The sequence below is a fragment of the Phytophthora sojae genome, assembly GCF_000149755.1.
Source record: "Phytophthora sojae unplaced genomic scaffold PHYSOscaffold_15, whole genome shotgun sequence".
Lineage (NCBI taxonomy): Eukaryota > Oomycota > Peronosporomycetes > Peronosporales > Peronosporaceae > Phytophthora > Phytophthora sojae.
The window spans coordinates 652,503-673,700 of record NW_009258129.1 but is presented as its reverse complement, the minus strand read 5'-3'; the positions used below and the strand labels follow the sequence as shown (position 1 = coordinate 673,700).

Below are 21,198 nucleotides of genomic sequence, written 5' to 3'. Positions count from 1 at the left end.
TAGTGTCGCCTTACCAACTAGGAGAAGCAGCCAGAAGCCGGGCAAGTTGACTAGCGTATGCTCGCTGGGTCAAGGGTGAGTCTCCAAAGAATAGAGTGTGCAGTTTATCACGCGCTTTACTTCTGTTGCACGCGTCTTGAGGCGCACTGGATGGTGTTCTTCAGCAGCATGGCCACAGTCATAGGGCCAATGCCGCCCGGCACAGGCGTGATGGCGTGGACAACCTTGACAGCAGCCTCAAAGTCCACGTCCCCCACGAGCCGATACCCGCTCTTCTTGGTCGCGTCCTCCACTGCGTTGATACCGACGTCGATCACCGTAGCTCCGGGCTTGATCCAGTCTCCCTGCACGAAGCGCGCGCGTCCGATCGCCGCGATGACGATGTCGGCCTCAAGCACACGCGCCTTGAGGTCCTGGGTACGCGAATGGCACATGGTGACCGTGGCGTTGCGGTGCAGGCAGAGTAGCGACACGGGCAGGCCGACGATCTGGCTGCGCCCCAGCACCACGACGTGCTTTCCCTCCAGCGGGATGTCGTAGTGGTCCAGCAGCTCCAGGCAGCCCGCAGGCGTGCAGGGCAGCGCGAAGGGCGCGTCCTCGCGCTGGGACGCCGCCTTCTTGGTCGCGAACTGGAAGAGCGCCGCATGGTTGTCCGGGTGCAGGCCGTCCACGTCCTTCCTGGGGTCGATGGTGGCCAGGATCGCGTCCTCGTCGCAGAAGGAAGGAAGCGGCAGCTGCACGATGATGCCGTCCACGCCGTCGCGCGCGTTGAGCTCCTGGATGGTGCGCAGCAGCTCGTCCGTCACGCGGCTCTGGGGCTTCTCGCTGGCGTCTTGATCGGTCAGAGAGATCTGGATCTTCCAGGACTCGATGCCCGCCGCCGTGCACGCCTTCTGCTTCATGCGCACGTACGTGGCCGAGTCCTTGCGGTCGCCCACGACCACGACGGCGAGCCCCACGGGGCGGCCGTGCGTCTGCTGGAACGCGGCGCACTGCGGCTTGAGCTGCTGCTCGCGGATGCCGTCGCTCGTGGCCTTGCCGTCCAGCAGCAGCGGCGCGCTGGAGCTTGGCGCCGTGGCGGTCATTGCGCCAGTGTGTACTGTAGTCCTCTTGTCCGGTGTGACCTTGACCTTGACCCGCTACAGACATGTCTCGTCTCTGTTCGAGTACTGATCCGCATTCACTGGGTGCAGGTCCCCTTCAAACTCGGTATCGGTATATGTTTCCCAACGCGCTGTGATTGGTGGGAATGATTATTGACCAATCCCCGAGTGGATCTAACAGGGGGATACCACGTACGTCGACGGCGCCGCCGCTGCTGCTGGACGCTCGCCATTGCTTGTTGCCGCCAAGGGAAAATGCTGCTAGAGCTGGGGCGCTTCGTGTTCCTGGCGCTGACGGACGCGGCCATGCTGCCGGCGCTGGACGTGATGAAGCGCAACCGGCGCCACTTCGAGCTGTTCGTGGGCGTGTTCCATCTCGTGATCGCCTTCTGCTTCAACGCGGCCGAGGCCTTCGACACGCAGCTGTTCCTCAAGGAGGACGAGTGGCACTTCATCTCGGACGTGCTGTCCGTCACGTACTTCCTGCTGCTCTGCGTGCACCTCATGGGCTACAAGGACGAGAACCACAACATCGTGCTGCGCTACGTGGCGTTCGCGGGCGCCTGGCTCTTCAAGGCCAAGGACGGCTGGGACTCGACCATCTACGAGGGGCTGCTCGTGGTCTGCTACCTGCTCGGCGTGGTCTACCGCCGCGTGTTCACGCAGAGCAGCAACATCTCGCCGCTCAACAAGCAGAACGCCACTTACGGCGTCGGCTGCTTGGTTGCCGCCGCGCTGGTGGGCGTCGTCGCGATCTACTTCGAAGACGACGAGAACCACGCGGCGTTGGGGCTCGCCAAGGGCCTCATGCACGTCATGGGAGGCGCAGCCTTCTACTACGCGTGGCTGTCGGTGCCCTGCATGGACTCCAAGAAGGACGACATCATCCCCACGCACAGCTCGTTCGTGTAAAAGAGTTTGGGTTCCTCACAAGCTCAAGAACGAGGAAGTGACGGGGAACGAATGTTTCTCTTTTACTCGGTTAGCTGCGACTTTGGCGCGCGGTGGTGAGCGAGGAAGAACTCATAGAGCGACTCGATCGGCTTCACATCGGCTCTCGTGGAGATCTGCAACGTTAGATGCCAGTCGTAAAAGAGAGTAAGAGACGATGAAGTTATACGTACAGAGATTACAGTCTATCGTACCTGTTTTCCGTGAGCACGCTCAAAGTAGGTCGCGTACAGCGTGAGCAGCATATGCAGCGATGTGAGGAACGAGTTGTTGCCTCCCATGGCTTGTTGCAGACATTGACGGTAGTCGGGGTCCCTTTCAAGGAGGAAAAGCTTCAGGATCGCGTACGTCTCGTGGATGATTGAGGCTCGCGTGCTGGGTTCTGGTGTCTTCAGACAGGTAATGCGACGCTGTCTGTTCAGGTAGCGCTTGAGCTCGGCCTTTTCAGCTTTGAGACGCTCAATGGGCCAGCTCATGCAGTCCGTGATCCACAACCCGTGACGGGCTTTGTCAGCATTGTTGTCTTCGTCGTCTTCTTCCGCTGGGTTGTCGGTGCCTTTCTCGCTCAAGCGTACGAGTTCATGAAGCAGCGATCCTGGGCGAACTTCCGTTGGAATGTTATTGGTACTTGAGCCAATCGCCGTGACAACTGATTCAGCGACTGCTTCTTGGATCCTCGATGGAGAAGACTCGCGAAAGAGCACATTGCGCACAGTTTGCTGCACCAAGCGCTCGACGATGTCCCTCGACCTCGTCATGGTGCCAACTCGGCGAGTAACACAATGACGATCTTCGACCAAAACAATCGCAGCTTTCCTTGATTTAGCTGGAAGCGTCAACGGTCGGTCACCACTTTCGACCGAAAAGATTCGCTACAACTTAGCACACGAATCCAAAGCATGTCGAAGGCTCAGAAGAAGGACGACGTGTCTGTGGGTGGGCTGCGTATCGTGTACCAAGACACGTCCAAGGAGCTGGAAGAGCTCATCCTCTCCAGCGCCACCAACGCGCTGAAAGCTCTGTACAAGGGCGAGAAGAACCACTTCACAGAAGTCGCTCAGCAGATCAAGCACGAGATCGAGGAGTCGCAGGAAGGCGCGTGGCACGTCATCGTGGGCAAGTCCTTTGGCTCCTTCGTCTCGCATGAAGTCAAAAAGTAAGTATACGAACACAGTACTATTGCCAATGTCGAGGAACGTTTACATTCACCTTCCCATCATCGTCCGTAGGATGCTGTACTTCTTCCTGGGTCAGATCGGCTTTCTCGTTTATCGACATGGTTGACACAGCTACTGGATCTGCATTCACTGCTGTTAAATAATCATCTTTGCCTACATTTTCTCTCTGTCTCCGCTGCAATCGCATTCAGGCTCCGTCTCCGATGATCACCAAGTCAACGCGCCACTTGAGGAGCCTTCTTCGGCCTAAAAAACTATCCATATTGCCGAAATTGCTCCTACTGTTGCTGTTGCTGTTGCTGTTGCTGCTGCTGCTGCTGTTGGCGTAGTATCTCCACTGAGCGTTGGAACGTTCTCTTCAGAGACTCGCGAATATTGCGACTGAACTGCACAACCCGCACGATCTCAACCTCGCGCTCCTTCTTAAGCTTCATGATACTCTTCTCGTGCATCTGGATGTTGGCGCTCGTTGTTCGGATCACTGTAGTTTCCCAGCTCGAGCCAACAGCGCTGGACTGTGTCAGCGTCTCACTGAGCTGCTGGTTCAGCTCAATCAGCTTCTTCTTGTGCTGGTTGATCTCGTTGGATATCTGCAGACACTTACGGTGGCTGATCATGGGCACCTGCGGCACATCGCCCAGCTCAGTCAGACGCAGAAGACGCACAGCAGCCATGATGTCGTGGGACTGGATAATCATTGCGATAAACAAATTATCGCGCCGATTCCGCTCTGACGTCAGTACAGGCTGCAGACTGGTGAGCCTGGCCATCAAGTTCCCTGCCGCGAATGGCCCTTGACATGTTGCGACGGCGATCTGCCTGGTCAATTGCTCAGTCTGTAGCTCCAAATTAGTCACGGTTTGGTTCACCTCGTGATAGCGGTCCACTAATGAGTCGACCAGCGCGTTCTCCGCGAAGACAGCGCCGCCAAGCGGCAGTAGATTGGTCGGGTTGGACGTGCTGGCCAAATCTGTGCTAATGGCAGAAGTTGTTGACCACACTCCGTTAGCTGAGTTCATAGAAGTAGCTGGGGAGCTTGATACTATCTCCATCATACCATTGCTTGCGGTACTCGTCACGTAGCCCATACTTCCGGTTGAAGACCCCATTGACGACGCTGATGCGGCGAACTGAGGTACGCTGGTGTTCCACTGCATATTGCTCACGCTGGTGCTTATGTTAACTGAGTTGCTCCCGTTCAGCATTGATGACGAGTTGTATGGCAAGCTGGCTTGCACAGCAGGCGACGGTGCTGCTTCTGATAGCCCTGGAGGGAACGGAATAGGCTCAATCATCGAGTGCTGAGCAACTGAAGGCTGAGCAGGTGCAACTTGGAGTGGCACGTCCAGTTGCGCGAATACTTCACTGGGACGAGTAAGCACTTGCTCAATTCCACCGCTTCCAGTATCGTTGCCATTCTGAATAGTTGCAGCGCCACCGCCATCAATCCGCGCCTCGGAATTTCCATTAGAAGCAGTTCTTGCACTAACCGTATCGTCGTCATCGTCGTCGTCAATTACAATCACCTCCACATCGCGCTTCCGCTTTCCACCAGTAGCTTCTCTTTCAGAAGTATCAGGGCTTGAAGCTGGGTGTTTTCGCGCCGTAATTAATTGCATGATTGCGTTCTGGAACGGTGTCGACCAATCCGATTTTGCCAAGCAGGTTCCGGGAGCATCTGTGAATGAGAAAATTGCTCGAGGTTAGTCCTATGTAAATCAACGTTCGGGGGTACTGCACAGCATTACGGACCTTCCGTGGCAAGCTTGCGGTGGTGTTTAACCTTCTCCACACTATGAATCTGGTCAAAGCAGGCTCCGCAAAACTTCAGATCGCACCCCGCACACCAGTACGCAATGCGCTCCAGGTGGCACTGCGGACAAACTGCCACAAAAAAATAAAAAAAATGAGGACTCTTGACTAACAGCAACAACAAAAATATTCTCCATAAACTCACTCGACGCAGGGAGTTGCCGATGCTCCTTGCCCTCTTCCTTGTGCGTGGACTTCCAGCAAGACGAACACAACGGCTGGTCCAGCAGGACACAGCCTTCCTGTCGACACTTAATCTCCGCCTTCGTATTTCGCTTGCATCGAGTACAGACCGAACACCTCGGCATCGTCAGCTCTACACATTCAAACACACCAAAGTCGTTAACGGTCATACAGTGCAACTTGCACCTCTCCAGAACACTTTACGTTTGATCTGCTCTCGATCATGGCTCTTGAAGTTCTGCAGCACCATCGGGATGACCTCGAACCAGCGCTTTATCTTCTTGTCAGGCGCTGGATCCTGCTGCCCTACAGGTGCAGCAACAGCAGCGCCTCCGCCTGTCGCCTGTCGCGCTGCCACGCCGTTCTGGCCTCCACTAGCGACCGAAATCGGTCCGTTCCGCTCTGTGTTGCCGCCTTTCTCGCTCTCTGTGGGCGTCGGCGCTGCGTCGCTGCCTGACGAGGCCGTCTCTGGTGTCATGGGCGAGTCTTGCGCCTTCTGCTGCGCTTGGGGCGCCGCGGCGACGGCAGCAGATCCGCTGGAGGTCGGCTGATGAGACGAGGAAGACGCCGCTTGTGCGCCCTGTACAGAAGCCGCCGAGGGCTGCGCGAAGAGCTGCTCGATGCCGGACGCTTGTACGGACGTCTCCGCTCCCGCAGAAGTCGCAGAGGCCGGCGGCGCGGCCCCTGAGGCCCCCGCAGCGCGCGCGCTTCCCTCCATCCTTTCGCGCCGGCTCGAATGAACTTAAATGGGGTCGTTTTAATTGAAGCAAGACATACTGAAAGCAAGTCAGAAATAGTCCGATCGAGAATATTCCGCCCAAAAACTGTGAAGCCTTTCAGCCGACGTCACTTCTCAATTTGGATCGCACAAGGCGCAGAAATGGCAGCAGGCAACGCGTCGGACCTGGCGGCAGAAGTCGCCGAGCTGCAGACGCTGCTGGCGCAGACCAAGACGGCCGGCAACCGCCGCGACCTGGAGCAGCTGCTGCAGCACAAGCAGAAGGCGCTGGAGGCCGCAGAGCCGCAGCAGGAGGAACCCATGGAGGTGGAGACGACGCCCAAGCCCGCGCCTGTCAAGGTGGAGGCAGCTGCGCCTGCGACGACTGAGCCCAGCGACGTCGCGGCGTTCTCGGAGATCAGCCGCTTCGGCTGGGAGGACGACGGCTACGGCAAGCCGAAGGTGGCGATCTACATCATGTCGAGCGTCGACGGCGTGGGCAACCTGCCCAAGGAGAACGTCACGTGCCACTTCACCAAGACGTCGTTCGACTTGAAGGTGCGTTGGCGAGATAGTGGTAGAGTTATGGTAAATTAGTATTGGGCTGCTAATGATTGTTGTCTGTTGTGGTGGTGGTGGCTGTAGATTATCGGACTGGATAACAAGAACTACCGGTGCGTTGGGAGTTGAAGAGGCGAGAGGAAAGAAGATGATGACGCTGACTTTTTTATTGTTCTGATTGCTGTTGATCTGCAGTCTGTTCAAGCAGCATTTGGAGAAGGAGATCGACCCTGCCAAGAGCTCGTTCCGCGTCAAGAAGAACCGCATCACGATCACGCTGCACAAGGTGGACAAGGACAACACGTGGATGAACCTCACGGCCAAGAACCCGCTCAAGAACAGCAAGCCCGACACGGCAGACCCGGCAGCGGGCATCATGGACATGATGAAGGTGCGTTCTGGTCTACATGTTGTGCAGTTAGTGCGGAAGCTTACTTTTTGTGTTTGTTTTCGTGTAGAACATGTACGACGAAGGCGACGACGAGATGAAGCGCACGATTGCCAAGGCGTGGAGCGAGAGTCGCGAGAAATCGGGCGCTGCCAGTCCGTTCTAACTGACACGGCTGTCCGAATGGGGTCAACTTTCGATGCATTATGTCCACCCTTAATTATCCTCTAACATGCAGACTGGAATTTTTCCTGTTTACTCACTCGTCCTGGACTCGGATCTCTTCAATGTCGTCTCCACTCGTGACGACGATGACTTCCCGGTCCTCCAGCGCCTTCTTGATGCGTTTGTACTCTGCGCTATTCTTCTTGACCTGGAAGCTCTCATTCGTCTCTGCTGTTTCCACCTGCATGAGCGACAGGAAGCCGTCCTCGTCGATGTCCATGACGCTCCACTCGATGCTGGGTACGACCTCCACCTCGCCAGCGATGGCCGCGTCCGGGTCGCCGCCAACAATTGCGATGAGCTCGTTGTACCATTTCAGCAGCCGCTTCTTCTGCTTGGAGCCCATCACATTGAAGGGCATTGCGAGGCCGTCCTTCACCGTCTGGAACGTGGCTTCGGCCACTGGCAGCATGGCTCCTCCCTGCTTGCCGAGTCCCACGTAGTGCCCCACGCAGTCCACGAGCTTCTGCTGCGCCGCGTCACTGAAGCGCTGGCTCTGGTTGCGCTGCAGGAAGCGACTCATGGTGCGCAGCTCCTTGAAGATCTTGCCCTGCGTTGTGTCCATCTTTGCGGCGGCGTCGGGGACGGAGACGGCGGCCACCAGCGCCTGGCCATCTTCCCAGAACTTGGTGCACCTCGAGTCCATGGTCGCACTGTCAACTGTCGAGTGGCGAGGCGAAATGCTGGAATTCCGTCTAATTCCGAAAATGGTATGACTGGAGATTTGTATGGTTTACAAGCCATTCGCCTGCGACCATGAGCACCGAGGAAGACCTGTACGGCGACCTGGACACGTCCACCAGCGCCTTGGAGAAGAAGGAGGCGCTGGACCTCAAGACGCAGGTGGAGAAGGAGAACGCGCGGCTGCGGGACGAGCTGGCGCAGCTGCAGGAGCAGAACCGACAGCTTGGAGCGGCCAACAAACAGCTCGAGGCCAACATCTCGACTCTGTTCGCCACTGCACAACTGGAGCTCAGTCGCAAGGACAAGGAGATCCAGCGACTGCGCGGTCAATTGGAAGCACCAACCCGCCAGCAGACGGCACCAGGTAGAGGATAAAGGTGTCGTACAACAAGACAGGAAGAGTATTTACTGAACCATTTTTCTTGTTTTCTTGGTTTGGTTGTCTCGATTCTCGCATGATTGCATAAATAAAAACAGCCGCGTGTGTGTGTTCGTCATCGTCTCGGAGCGCTCGTTCGCTGCCGTCGAATGCCCATCGCATCAACTGTTGGCTGTTTGTTCGTACGAACTCGTCTCCGTCTCTCTTGGTTTCGCGTCGCGATCTGAAAGCTGCCCTCTCGCTCCCACTGCTCCGCTTGATCTTCTTCACTTGACTTTTTGACACTCGATCTGTTTCTATACCCGGACGAGGGAGACGCGAGTCAACGCGCTCTTGAGCGTGTCTATCAGCTGTACGAAGAAGTGCCAGGCACGCAACTGCATGTGCTGCTCAGCTCTTCTTCTCAGTGACGAAACGCGCGCGCGGTGACTCGCTTGACATGTACGTGGATATGAAAGTTCTTCGGTAAGGTAGTCACAGGATGCACCAGCGTTGGATCCATGGCTTCGCCGAATTACGCGTCACGTGTAGACGCATTGGTCGGTCCCACCACGACCTCCTCCAGGTCTGCGACGGAAGCACCCGCCGGCTTGTCTCCGTTCGAGTTTTTCAGTTGCTGCAGCAGTGTGTCGAGGCAGCTAACATCGTACTCGTCGAGTAGCGACGTCTCAAAATCTTCAAGCTTCTTCATTACTGCCTGCTAATGCACAGTCCAACGCATGACACTTCATTAACACCGCTGCTCACACAGAAACCCAAAAATGCAGAGAATCAAGACCACAGGATGCGTTACAGTACCTGCTCGCCGTCAGTGAAGTTGTAGTGGTCCGAGTCGGGCAGCAATGGGAGTTCTTCGTCCAAAAATGCCAGTTGGTTGTTGCTGTTGGCGTCGACAGTCGACTCAGCTGTGGTACCATGTGACGTAGCGGCGCTTTCACTCGGTGTGTTTACAGCACTTGGTGTAGTCACCGTTGGTGTCGAAACGGCTGGGGCTGATGCAGTTGGGGTCGATACTTTCGGTGCAGGTGCAGGTGCAGCTGCGGGCACGCTCGGCATTGTCTCCACGCCATTTGTAAGAAATCCGCCAACCGTTGGGTCCACGTTGCTGCTCACACCGTTCTTCATCGGCGAAAAAATGCTCAGAATGTTGTTTTGTGCAGCAGCATCCTGGTGCATAACAGGAAGCGGGTTGGACGGCACCGTCATTGCGAACGGGTTGGGCTCCTCCACAGCACTAGGCACTTCGACAACAGAAGACGGCTCTACATCTAGCGGCAACATCATACAGTTAGGATAACGTTGCAATTTGTCAGCAAAGCCCCAAGACGGAGACGCACCAAGCTTGTAAGGGGCACCTGAGGTGATATCAGCCGGAACTTCCACAAACTTTCGCTTTCGTGAACCCGTCGCTGCAGCTGCTACATTGGCAGCGGCTCCAGGCAGGAGCGCCGGCTCGTCCATCGCTAAAAACCGCAGTACATCTCGGAATTCCTTTGGACCAAGCATACTGCTGTTGATGTAGCTACCAATAGGTCAAAGAAAAGTTCGAAGCCAACGAGAAGCAGGCGCGAATTGCAAATACCACACAGCAGCAAAATCTGGTTAGTCACAGATCGCATACTGCGCTTCGCAAAAACACGCCACTCCGCAAGCACAGCAAGCCTACGACACTTACTCTTCGCTGATCACCGCGCCAGTTGCGTCGTTGCTGGAGAGTTTGGGGAGGTTCTGCTGCTTTCCCCGGTAGATCTGGAACAGGATCCACATGATCTTCTTCATTTTCTCCTGCATGATCAGCTGCTTGTCCTTCGCCGACTCGAGGTGCTTCCACAGCTTGAGGTTGTCACTCCGCACAATCTAAAACCGAAAACAAAACATCTCATCAGCTCTCTCCGCAACACAAGCTGCACATACTGTAGCCACTCGGACGTACCGCATTGTCGATCTCCAACTCACGCAGCCGCTTCTCCATGGCGTCGCTGCGCTGGCGCAGCTCCTTCATCTCACGCAGCAGCGTATCGGAGATCTCCCGGTGCGCATCAAGGCGTGAGTTCTGTGATAGAAAATACAATTTAAAAAAATAGAGCAAGTGAGTCCCTCGTCCCGCCTCTCCAAATCCATCGTCGGTCGTCAAATACCTGAAGCGACGAGCTGACGAGCTGCTGGTTGTGGTGGTTGCTGCTGGAAACCTTGCGCTTGATGTGGTGCAGCAGGTCGGGCCGGCCGCGCTTGAAGTACGGGTGCTGGAACTCGAGGCGCTTCGAGTCCAGCACCGTCTTGTGGAAGCCGTAGAGGTTGAGCTGGCGCACGAACGACGGGAAGTTGCGGTGCTTGAAGAAACGCGGCAGCACCAGGGCTACGAAGGCCTCGAGCTGCGACACGATGATGGTATCTCCGTTGGCGTTCCAGCCGCACACGTGCGAGAACTCGGGCATGCTGAAGATCTCGTACGTCTTGGACAGGAACGCGGGCAGCATCACGTGCTTCCCCTCGGCGTTGGTGGGAGTGGCCGCCTTGCCCTTGGTCGCTGCGCTGGGCGGTGCTGCGGGTGTCTTGGCTGCGTCTGCGAGGCCTGCGGGTGCCGGCACGGCCGCGTCCTGCTTGGTCACTCGAATGCGCTTGGCCATGGCCTTCTGAACCTGTCTATCTGCACTTGTGCTGGTCTGTTCGAGGGCGCGAGAGGCTCGGCGAGCAGCTGAGAGAGCTGTGCGTCTGATGCTGTGGGTCCTGCTGTCTGGAGCTGCCTGTGGGGTCCGCGAGAGCGCTGCGCCTGCGAGGTGTGCACTCTTCCTCGGCCTGCCTTCTTCCTTTCTGAAGTCGCATCGGCGTTGGTTGATTGGTTGACCGACCGCGTTTTGTATGCCGGAAAATGCCTCGCAAGCTCCGCTGCATTGTGGGCGCCCTGTGTTGCGGAATTTGGACCGCCTTGTGCAGACGAGCCGACCGACTTTAAAATATATTTGGCCAATCGCAATAGAGGACCGCCAGTGTTGGGCGTTTCGCCCGGGACATGTAAAATCTCAAAGTGCCGCGTGTTTGCTTACCTTTCCTCGCAGAAAACTCACATGGAGCCTACGGGCGCAACCGTGGAGGCACGACCTGCGTGCAGCAGCTACACGTGTACGGGCGCACTCATGAGCCCAATGCGCCAACGAAGGCGTTGGTGAAACGGCTCAAGCCAGTCTCGTTCAAACTGGTCCTTCAAAGTGTATCGGAATCCGACCGTGTTCGGGCGTCGGATAAGTGGGACTTGCAGCAGGCTGATTTGCTGATTTCACGTACATCAGTACTATCGCGTGGGGAGTTCAAGTGATGATGATGAAGACTTCGAACCATTTAGTTGTGCTGCCAGTTAATAGCAAGTCGATGCTTCTAGACATGGTCATTTGATAATTTGAAGAAAACTTCGTGGCTGGGGTGAAATGGAGCTGCCCTGCCGGTACTCTTCTCAAATCCGCGAGGCAAAAAATCTTGCGTATGCTTCCATATTCACGAAGCAGTGGCGTTTGCAGCGAAAAATGCCAAAAGCATGCAATTCTTACAGGTTGAAAACGTACCCGTAAGTAGAGTGCAAGCATACCGGTACTGGTGTGTGTTAACGGGCCAAGCTTTGCGTTTTCGCCATTCCGGCATCGTCGTGAGCTCCCCGGAAGTTTGAAATACGGTGCCATACTCTGGCACCGTACAAGTATATCTCTGGTAGCCAGAGACCTCTTAGCAAACTAAAAAATCCTGGCCTAACGCTCAATTACACGCAGATTCAGAACGAATTTTTGAATGGATCGATATGCTCGTTGGAGAGGAAGAATCAAGACCAACATTGCCTCTTTTGAAAGCCACAAAATAGTCCCTGCGACGCCGACGCGCTGGTCGACAACGAACTCGGGCCTTCTGCGACGCATAATATGCATAACTTACGAAAATATTATATTGAGAATCCATGGACGGACGGGAATGCCGATATTTCCCCATACTTAGTTTTCGTTGAGGAAACCGAAGGCGCAGACGCGCCATGTTCTGGGGGAATGATGTTCCTAGCGTGGTGGGTCCACAGGTGGAGGCGCCGTTACTACAACACATATGCATGGTGGGCAACAAGTTTGATCGAGAGACAGTAACCTGCAGGTTTGAGTGAATATTATTCAATACTCTGGCGACTTAGAGCAAACGCATGTGTCTCGGGGATTCTACTGTATATGAGTGCTTGCACGGGCACTGCATCTACATGTATATAGGTGGGGCTGTAGCTGCGACAAATTCAAATTTAAGTATCTTGGAGAGCAAATCTACTGCTATAAATTATCTATGGCACCGTCGACCCTGATTGGCCCATTCGTTCCCCTTTCAATACGATACTCACGGCGGACCATCACTCGGGAAACAACATGGCTGCGGACGAGGCGTCTCCTTCGCCTTCTCCGCCAGCGCTGCCGCCGCCGTCTCCGCGCAGTGGCTGGCGCGGCGCGGACGCGTACCTGCAGTGGTCCAACTCGTACTATACGTGGCGCGTGGCGGTCACGTCGGTGCTGTCGCTGGGCTCGCTGCTGCTGCTCTTCTTCACCAGCAAGGAGGGCGTGGTGCTCAACATTTGGATCGGGCTGCAGGCGCTCAACGTGTCGCTGGGGCTGGCCGCCCTCCCGTGCGTGCCGCTCTACCGCGTGCGGGTGGCCGAGCCGCCCCACTCTACGGAGGACTCGAGGGCCACCGCGACCACGAGCGAGCAGCTGCTGGGTCCACGCGCCGTGAGCTCCTTCTCCTTGTCCCGCTCGGCCTTCGACGCGCCCGGCGTGACGCTGGAGCGCACGCTGGCGCTGGCCATCTTCGAGGCAGTTGTTGTGGTGCAGACGGTGTCGCTCACGTGGATCGTCGTGCTCATGCTGGGCGTCTACTGGGCGTTCGGGGAGCTCACGGAGGACGGCGTGTGGGCCATTTGGAGCGACCCCACGTCGTACGTGACGCTGCTGGCCATCCTTACCATTGCTCTACACGCGCAGCAGTTCGACCGACTACGCGCGCACCAGCAACTGCAGCTTGGAGCGGGGCTGGAGGAAGACGAGCTGATGGCTGTGGCCCCCACGGCGTTGGCTGGAGCCAATGGAGTTGCTGCAGGTGATACCACAGAAGACAAGGCCGCAACTCCAAGCGGCGTTGATACGCCGATCCTGCAGTCGAATCACGTGGACTCGTACTTGACGCTGAACCAGGAACTGCATCCGTGGGCAACGACGAAGGGTACGGTGCGTACAGTGGAGAGACAGTTGCGCGGCGCACTGTACGACGCTGCAGCGAGTGGCAACTGTGCCGCGGTGGAGAAGCTGCTGGAGCGCGCGCAGCATGTGCTGGGGTCCAAGATGCAGCTGGATATGCTGCTGAACAGGATGTACACGACGCCTGCGCTGGTGTGCTGGATGTTCTCCCATCGAACGCTCAACCCGTTGCATGTGGCGTGCCGCGCTGGGGACGTACGTGTCGTATCGGTGCTGCTGGAGGCAGGACTGAACCCCAACTTTCTCGACAAGATTTCAGGTGCAACGTTGAACCTGGAGCTGCTGTATGAATTGTGCCAGCTTCGCGTCAAGAAAGTAACACATATCCTAGGATCACCACTGCATGTAGCTGCATTGCACGGCCACACGCAGGTTATTGATCTTTTGGTGAAGTATGGGGCCAACCTCGATATCCTGGCTCGGTCGAGTTTCTTCTCGCGCTCAATGCGCGTCACACCAATCTTTCTAGCGGACTCCGCTGACGTTGTGGAATGCCTGATCCGACATCGAGCCAATATCCTTCTAGTCCCGGGTGGTGGAAACGCTTCCAGTACGACGGTGCTTCAACGCGCGCAGCTCGCTGGGAGACGTGAACTCGCTACAGTTCTTGAGGAGTGGGGTGCTGATGTCGCACTTACTCCGCTTCACGAAGCTGCAGCTGCAGGAAACCTGGCTGCTGTGCAGCATTTGCTGTCGTGGGGTATCAGTCCCGATATCCTGGGCGAGTTTCAACGTGGAGTCAACAACCGTACACCACTGCACTGGGCGGCTGTGATGGGAAGACATCGCGTGATTAGTGAGCTTGTCAAGCGAGGCGCTGACGTCAACGCCAAGGATAGTCATGGACGCACTCCGCTGCACTGGGCAGCTTGCCACAACTACGCTGGGGCAGTCGAGGAGCTACTTGCAGTGGATGCTGACTTCTTGCAATTGGATCACGATGGAATGACACCGCTAGCTTTCGCAGTGGATGGCGGACTATTGCGGGGCGACTGTGTCGAACTCTTTGTCCGTTTTGGGGCAGATGTCAATGATCTTGTTCCGAACGAGATCGAAGAAACCCCTCTCCACATCGCGCTGCGGCTCGGATATAAAGAAACTGCGTTAGCTCTGCTTGTCGAAGGTAAAGCTGATTTGTACGCTTTGAACGGGGACGGGCGTCGTGCTGTGGAGTGCTGTGCATCAGCTGAGCTTCAATATGCTGTCAAGGTCGCAGGTGGCTGTGTTGATGTGGTGCTTTCGTTCGACCCGGTGTTCCGTGCGTTTGCTGAGCGTGCGCGCGCGGGCATTGAACAGAACTTTATGACTGTGCATATGCGCAGTGAAGCTGAAGATGCGGTTGGAAGAGAGGGTGGGGGTGCCTCGGAAAAGTCGTTGGAAGTGATAAAGAACGCTTCTGCCATAGTTTGCATGCTCAGCGAAGGATACGCGCAGAGTGTCTTGTGTATGGATGAGCTCGCATTCGCCAAGCAGCACGAAGTCCCAGTGGTGCCGATTTCGTGCGAGTCCGTCAAAATGTCGGAGGAATTGCAGTTGTTTGTCTTCACGCGGCAGATCGTGCCGTTTGGACAAGCCGTGACGTCTCATCACTCGAAAATGGTCGATTCAAGTGACGACGGGTCCACATCATCAGACACGTCGACTGTGCACAACGTCGAGTTCGAGATCGACGAGGATAAATTCCAAGCAAGCTTAAGAAGCCTTATCGACGGATTGCGCGACGAAGTGGAAATGCATCGGCTAGGAGGCGACCGAGATCTTGCTCAAACGATGGTAAGTAAACACCAACCACTGGGGCGGGCTGCAACTCTGAGACGCCGACGAATGGATGAGATTGTGAACGCTGTAATCGTGCGAGGAAGTGGGAGGCGGAATACGTTTGGTGGCGGCGGGCCGACGTTCTCGATCTTTGTATCGCACGGAGACTGCCATCGTGACTTCGTAACACGCTTGTGCACTGAGCTGCGCCGCTACCAGTTTCCTTTCGTGGTCGATTCAATGACGAATGTTTCGAGCACCAAGGAGCGTATCCTGGCAGCAAAAGATGCAATTCTGCAGAGCTCCATATTTCTCGTCATGCTCTCGGAACGCAGTGTGAAGACGGAGCTGGTCAGTGACCAGTTGGCGTTTGCGGAAGACAAAGGTAAAACTATCGTGCCGATCTATTTCTCCAAGAAGCCGCGGGGTGTGGATTCGTCACTGGGAAGGCTGCTTGAACGAGAGGGCCGAGGCTACATCTTCTCCAGTGACATCAGCTACGGGCGTGGATTTGAAGAGCTACTGCACGATTTGCGCTCAGGCGACAGTGAAAATATTCGCGTTAGTGGTGCCGGCGTGTCGTTGCTGTCGAGTCCTGTTGCACAAGCTGCGGCTCGACGTTTGCTGCAGAACTCCAAGGCATCCAAAGGGGGGAGCCGCAAGAAACCACCACGCGCCAGTGTAGGGTGATAAGTTGACGAACTCGATGATGGGAACCAATGTATTTATGTGCTTTGTTCTGCTCTCACATTTATTTTTGCGTGTCAGTTCATGTGCTGCAGTTGGGAAGCGTGTAGTCTTCTTCCCAATACCCGAGATTTCTCCAAGTCAACCTGCTGTGGTCGGACTCACGTTATGGTGATGGTAGCGGGTAGTGGAGCGCCCATTCCAGCACCGTTGTTTGTGAGGCCGCCAGGAGTCTGGACCAAGCGATGGCAGCAACTGAAGCATGCGACCCCCGTACTGAAGAGTCTAGCCATGATATTTCTCTTGTGCGGCCTCGATATTCGCGATCATGTACAAGTTGATCTGGGTTGGCCCGTCCGACTCGTACCATTTCGGAATGGGCAGTACAGTCTACCTCCAGGACTCACCAGCGACACCTTCAGCCACTGCGACGGATAACGTGACTATGGTGTCAGGCTGGCCGGCGTTCCTCTCGCGGTGCCACTCCATTACGCCATTTTGCTCGCCTGGGAACACCTTCTTCCTGAGTGCGCTACTCAGTAATTGTCGTTTGAACGGAGATTCCGAGACGAACACGACCAAGGCAACGTCTTCATTGGTGGTGATAGCCGATAGCCGTGCAGATGCGATAGCGTGGGCGAGCTGCTCACTGCTGTTCGTCTCGCGAAGACCACCGATCTGCCAGGAGGGGATTGTTGCACACTTTAATCATCGTTACGTGTTTTCAGCTATAGACGCTCCAGTGAACTGGATGGCTCCGGTGGGTAGCTCTGCAGAAAGGGAATTGCTGGACATGCTGGACTTGCTGAGCTTCGCCGTCCCGTTGTATGGAGTCACGTGTGCTGAAGGTTTCGTGGTCGGTGCGTCCGCCCTAGAAAATGAAGTGGCGGGTGAGTCCTCCAAGTATGTGCCGAACTTGTACATCTGCGGGAGCCCAAGTCAGCATCGCAGTGCTTTCGTGGGGGTGGAGCACCCAGGCGTGCATTTCCTGCTGCGTGGCTGACGATGGACATCATTCAGTGGATGAACATCCGATGGGAAATTCGTCAAAACACACACAGCTACTTCCTCTTGGGGTCGCCTCCAGAGTCAAGTCACGCTTCAAACGGACTGGGGGCTGCATCTCGAACTGTGCACTTGACAACTCACACGACAGCAAACTTCAGCTCCTTCGGTCAGTTGTACGTGATGCTCGCTGTTATTGACTCCACTCTGCTACTGCTCCATTTCTTTAGCTCCCTCGAGGTGCTGGCATGGGTTCTATACCCAACTGCACGGCATTTTCGCAACCTCCGGGTTGTCCGGCGTCTGGCGCTGATACGGGAGCGACTGTCTTCTTCTAGAGAAAGTGACACGCCCTCCAGACTCAACGTACGTCGGTCTTCACTGAACTCCGTGTCCACGTCTGGCTCAAGAGACCAACTAGGTGGAGTAAGTCTTCAAGCGCATGCCCCGAGACAAGACAACGCGCCAGTCAATGATGAACTTCTGAACGAAGACTTCTTTTACTCCTTCTTCTCGAGATCTATGTACCGGAATCCGCGTGTGGTGGCTGCAACGTTTGTATCCCAGCTACTCTCGTGGCAAATCGTCCAGCCTAATTCGGTCGTTTGGACATGGAGCGACTCATTCGCTCAGAAGTTGCAAGACATTCGCGTCTGGGTGTTGCTGTTGCTGCTGGTGAATAGTCTCTGGGGGTTATTCGTCGCCGCTCAAGAGAAGCGTGCCTACCGGATAGCTCGGCGAACGTACCTCGCGAGCGTGGAGATATTGGCGGTCGTGACGGTCGTATCGTTCGTGATGCGGGACAAGATTTTCTCCATGTGTGAGACCAAGTGGACGCTTGAACGCCAGCGCCTGTACGACTTCACATCATTCCCGGGCTTTCTCGCACACAGCTACAGCTTCAATCTGGGCTTGGACTCGGTCGTGATCACACCTGCTGACGTGCTGTGGGTGCAGTACGGCCCTTTGGTGCACATTATCGACACAAGCTTCGGGGTCCTCACGCTGTACAGTGCGCTCAAGACGACTTACTTTCTGCGCTACGAACGCGTCGCTGCTTGGATCCGTCGGAGATGGGGCAAACGACGAGGACCGAGCGTTATCGCCGGATCCAGGATGTTGAAGCCGACCCCCTCCATGCAGGACCTGCTTCAAAGCACCCGACAGCCAAGTCAGCAGCAAGAGCCACGGTACGAACGGTCAGAGCTAGAAGTGCTGCTGAACTGCCCCGTGCGCGCGAAAAGCATCATCCGCAACTCGATGGAACTAGAGAAACCCAACAGTTACGGTCTCCCAGAGGCGACTCCGAGCTGTGCCCTGGACTTCGGCGTCATGGTTCGTGATGGGGAAGCGCACTCACGTATCTGTTTCTGGGGCGTATTCACAAAGAAGCACAAGCGCATCAGTCTCCAACCCGAAGATGGTGAGTCTCCGAGCCCGAGGTCACGGCGTCGATCCAGTGTCGCGTTCAGCACGCCTCGCAGCAGCTTCACTCTCCTCTCGTCGTCCGTGGTTCCACTCAATCACAACCCGGAAGGCCCTCGACTCGCTCTCGACAAACCACGGAAGCGACTGTCTGTCGAGCACTGAAGAAGTCCCCTCTCACCCCTATATATTTACTTAATTGCGGCCGCCGAACTTCTGCATGAGCTTGGACCCCTTGGGCACGTTCTTGGGGAACCTGCCTCCCAATCGACTGGCCTTGTTGGACTCGGACGAGTCCGTGCTGGCTGAGGAGCCCTACAATCACACACAAAGCATCAGCAAATGCACCCAAAAGACTGCAGCCACAACAACCAAAAGGCCCGCACCTGTCGTGCGCGCTTGAGGTGGTCCTGCGTGAGGCTGCCGTGGCGCGAGAGCGAGCCGCGGACCGACATGGGCCCGCCCAGCTCGTCCTTCTTGCGCTTGAGCCCGTGCTGCTCCTGCTGCCGGCGCCGCTTGTGCTCCTCCTGCGCCTCCGTCAGCGTCGTCTGCCAGAGCGCGCCCCACACGCGCTTGACGCGCGCCGCGTCCGCGCTCTCGTCGTGGAAGAGCGCCAGAATCTCGCGGAAGTCCTTCTTCTTCTGCTTGGGCTTGAGCGGCTGCGGCTGGGACTGCGACTGCGGGCGCTTCTTCTTGAGCTCGTCTTCCGGCCGCACCTGGGGAGGAGGGGGAGGGGGCGGTGGCGGCGGCAGCGGGGCCTCCGAGTCGGTGCCGTCCTCGTGCGCAGGTGGTGGCCCCATGCTCTCGTCCTTCATCAGACCTACCTATTGCAACAGTGGGGCCGATTGCTGAATTGTGGGTAATGTAAGGTGAAAATACACTTTTCTTTGTGTATATACAAAGTGCGACTTCAACCACTTCAACCTGTCTGCTGCTTCGATACAGACAGACTCTTTTGTCCCGCTGTGAGCTGCGCACATACACAGCTACGCCTTGCTTCGCTTTGGTTCACAACCGTCCCAGCCTTGGAGGTCGCCTACATCTCCAGCACCAAGACACCGTGGATAAGCGGTCCCTACAGCGCTGACCTGGTTACGCACAGTAGTGAACGAAACAAAAGTTTAGAGGCCCGATCTCTCTCTTGTGTGCTCCACAGGAAATATGCTCGAGCAGATCCGCGTTTAACTGGTCTGGGCCCCACTTGGTGAAGCGTCGACTCCTCATCCCCACTGCCGGCCATGACGCTCCTGCGCTTGTCGTCGCTGTCTCTGCGCCCGCGCGCGCTGCTGCAGGCGCGCTGCCTGTCGACGCACGGCCACCCGTTCGTGTTCGAGTCGCGCCACGAGTATATGGAGTACCTGCAGACGCACCAGAGCCGCCTGCCCTGGGGCTTCTCGGTGGCCACCACCAAGTTCGACTTCGTGCCGCGCGAGGCGCCCCACCTGCCGGCCAAGATGACCATGACGCTCATCAAGCCCGTCAAGCCCACGCCGCTCTTCGCCGCCGTGTTCACGCAGAACGCCTTCCCGGGCGCGCCCGTGCTCGTGGGCCGCAAGCGCCTGCACGAGCCCACGATCGGCGCCATCCTCGTCAACAACAAGATCTCCAACGTCTGCGCCAGCGGCGGCGGCGTGGCCGACGCCGAGGAGGTCTGCGAGAACCTGGCCAAGCACCTGCGGCTCGAGGGCGGCGCCCAGGTGATCCCGTGCTCCACGGGCGTCATCGGCTGGCGCATCCCCGTGGACTCCATGGTCGAGAACCTGCCCAAGCTGGTGAACAACCTGCAGTCCGATTCGGTGCTGCCCGCTGCTGAGGGCATCATGACCACCGACCTGTACCCCAAGATCCGCTCCATGGACGTGTGCGGCGGCCGCATCGTGGGCATCGCCAAGGGCGCCGGCATGATCGAGCCCAACATGGCTACCATGCTGTCGTACATTCTCACGGACCTGTCGATCCCGCGCGACGTGCTGCGCCAGCTGCTGACCGAGGTGGTGGGCGACACGTACAACTCGCTCAGCGTCGACACGGACCAGAGCACGTCCGACACGGTGACGCTCGTGTCGTCGGACCAGATCCCGTTCGACATGACCAAGCTCGACGAGTTCAAGAAGGCGCTGCACGAGGTGTGTCTCGGTCTGAGCGAGGACATCGTGCGCAACGGCGAGGGCGCGCACCACGTCATGCGCGTGCGCGTGCGCGGCGCCATGACCAAGGAGATGGCCAAGGGCGTGGGCAAGTCGGTGGTCAACTCGCCGCTGCTTAAGTGCGCCGTGGCCGGCAACGACCCGAACGTGGGCCGCCTTGTCATGGCTGTGGGCAAGTACATGGGGCTGCACCACAAGGACGTGGACATCCAGCGCCGCATGACGATCCGCATGGGCGGCGTCGTCATCTTCGAGAACGGCGAAATGGTGCTGAACGACGAGATCGAGGCCAAGCTCGTGGCCCACATGCGCGACGCGATGCTGATCGAGCCCACCCGCGGTGGCCTCGACGCCAGCTCGCACAACTACCCGCCGCACGGAAAGTTTGTTGAGGTACGAGTGTATTGTGACTCAATGCTGTCTAGAGAATGATGTTTCTAATCGTGGGTTTCTGTATTTGCAGATGGAGATTGACCTGGGTGTTGGCTCGGAGGAGACGCAGGTGCTGGGCATCGACCTTACGCACGAGTACGTGGCCATCAACGCCGACTACCGCTCGTAAATTGCTCCAATTAGACGTGGATTATCGTCAACGACTGGGTTGAAGCCGCTAAATCGTGCAACTTGCGGGTGGATGCGGGAGTGCTGACCTGTTAGGTGGCCAATTGGCTCCTGTCAACAAGGTAGGAAGAATTTAATGCGTCGGCCCTATTTGCCTAATACACCC

The 21,198-nt window shown here is 56.8% G+C and overlaps 10 protein-coding genes across 10 annotated transcripts; 5 read left to right on the top strand and 5 right to left on the bottom strand.

Moving 5' to 3' along the window:
• Positions 1 to 116: 116 nt before the first annotated feature.
• PHYSODRAFT_307593 (hypothetical protein) lies at positions 117 to 1,085 on the bottom strand (the record flags this gene model as incomplete). Its single annotated transcript, XM_009540462.1, has 1 exon — positions 117 to 1,085. One exon carries the CDS (start codon positions 1,083 to 1,085, stop codon positions 117 to 119), a length of 969 nt encoding a protein of 322 aa, XP_009538757.1.
• Positions 1,086 to 1,770: 685 nt separating this feature from the next.
• On the bottom strand, positions 1,771 to 6,313 carry PHYSODRAFT_289191 (hypothetical protein). Its single transcript, XM_009540461.1, has one exon. It carries the CDS (start codon positions 4,849 to 4,851, stop codon positions 3,511 to 3,513), a length of 1,341 nt encoding a protein of 446 aa, XP_009538756.1. The 5' UTR covers positions 4,852 to 6,313; the 3' UTR covers positions 1,771 to 3,510.
• An 840-nt stretch (positions 6,314 to 7,153) lies between these two features.
• Positions 7,154 to 7,765, bottom strand: PHYSODRAFT_289190 (hypothetical protein; the record flags this gene model as incomplete). Its single annotated transcript, XM_009540460.1, has 1 exon — positions 7,154 to 7,765. One exon carries the CDS (start codon positions 7,763 to 7,765, stop codon positions 7,154 to 7,156), a length of 612 nt encoding a protein of 203 aa, XP_009538755.1.
• Positions 7,766 to 7,875: 110 nt separating this feature from the next.
• Positions 7,876 to 8,651, top strand: PHYSODRAFT_533462 (hypothetical protein; the record flags this gene model as incomplete). Its single annotated transcript, XM_009540459.1, has 3 exons — positions 7,876 to 8,128; positions 8,281 to 8,397; positions 8,590 to 8,651. The coding sequence occupies 3 exons, from the start codon at positions 7,876 to 7,878 to the stop codon at positions 8,649 to 8,651; spliced, it is 432 nt and encodes a 143-aa protein (XP_009538754.1).
• Positions 8,652 to 8,696: 45 nt separating this feature from the next.
• PHYSODRAFT_566381 (hypothetical protein) lies at positions 8,697 to 10,871 on the bottom strand (the record flags this gene model as incomplete). The annotated part of the gene is made up of 6 exons (XM_009540458.1): positions 10,321 to 10,871; positions 10,116 to 10,235; positions 9,858 to 10,039; positions 9,520 to 9,704; positions 8,981 to 9,450; positions 8,697 to 8,882 (listed from the first exon to the last, which is right to left on the bottom strand). Exons 1-6 carry the CDS (start codon positions 10,807 to 10,809, stop codon positions 8,697 to 8,699), a joined length of 1,632 nt encoding a protein of 543 aa, XP_009538753.1. The 5' UTR covers positions 10,810 to 10,871.
• Positions 10,872 to 12,612: 1,741 nt separating this feature from the next.
• PHYSODRAFT_378238 (hypothetical protein) lies at positions 12,613 to 14,044 on the top strand (the record flags this gene model as incomplete). Its single annotated transcript, XM_009540457.1, has 4 exons — positions 12,613 to 12,924; positions 13,027 to 13,291; positions 13,351 to 13,454; positions 13,976 to 14,044. Coding segments are annotated over 4 exons (750 nt in total), but the record flags the coding sequence as incomplete, so codon positions are not given.
• A 179-nt stretch (positions 14,045 to 14,223) lies between these two features.
• Positions 14,224 to 15,942, top strand: PHYSODRAFT_551299 (hypothetical protein; the record flags this gene model as incomplete). Its single annotated transcript, XM_009540456.1, has 1 exon — positions 14,224 to 15,942. One exon carries the CDS (start codon positions 14,224 to 14,226, stop codon positions 15,895 to 15,897), a length of 1,674 nt encoding a protein of 557 aa, XP_009538751.1. The 3' UTR covers positions 15,898 to 15,942.
• A 280-nt stretch (positions 15,943 to 16,222) lies between these two features.
• On the top strand, positions 16,223 to 18,489 carry PHYSODRAFT_307584 (hypothetical protein; the record flags this gene model as incomplete). The annotated part of the gene is made up of 3 exons (XM_009540455.1): positions 16,223 to 16,784; positions 17,051 to 17,075; positions 17,130 to 18,489. 3 exons carry the CDS (start codon positions 16,223 to 16,225, stop codon positions 18,487 to 18,489), a joined length of 1,947 nt encoding a protein of 648 aa, XP_009538750.1.
• Positions 18,490 to 18,659: 170 nt separating this feature from the next.
• PHYSODRAFT_307583 (hypothetical protein) lies at positions 18,660 to 19,124 on the bottom strand (the record flags this gene model as incomplete). The annotated part of the gene is made up of 1 exon (XM_009540454.1): positions 18,660 to 19,124. The coding sequence occupies one exon, from the start codon at positions 19,122 to 19,124 to the stop codon at positions 18,660 to 18,662; it is 465 nt and encodes a 154-aa protein (XP_009538749.1).
• Positions 19,125 to 19,562: 438 nt separating this feature from the next.
• PHYSODRAFT_362512 (hypothetical protein) lies at positions 19,563 to 21,124 on the top strand (the record flags this gene model as incomplete). The annotated part of the gene is made up of 3 exons (XM_009540453.1): positions 19,563 to 19,745; positions 19,926 to 20,864; positions 20,935 to 21,124. 3 exons carry the CDS (start codon positions 19,563 to 19,565, stop codon positions 21,031 to 21,033), a joined length of 1,221 nt encoding a protein of 406 aa, XP_009538748.1. The 3' UTR covers positions 21,034 to 21,124.
• Positions 21,125 to 21,198: the final 74 nt, after the last annotated feature.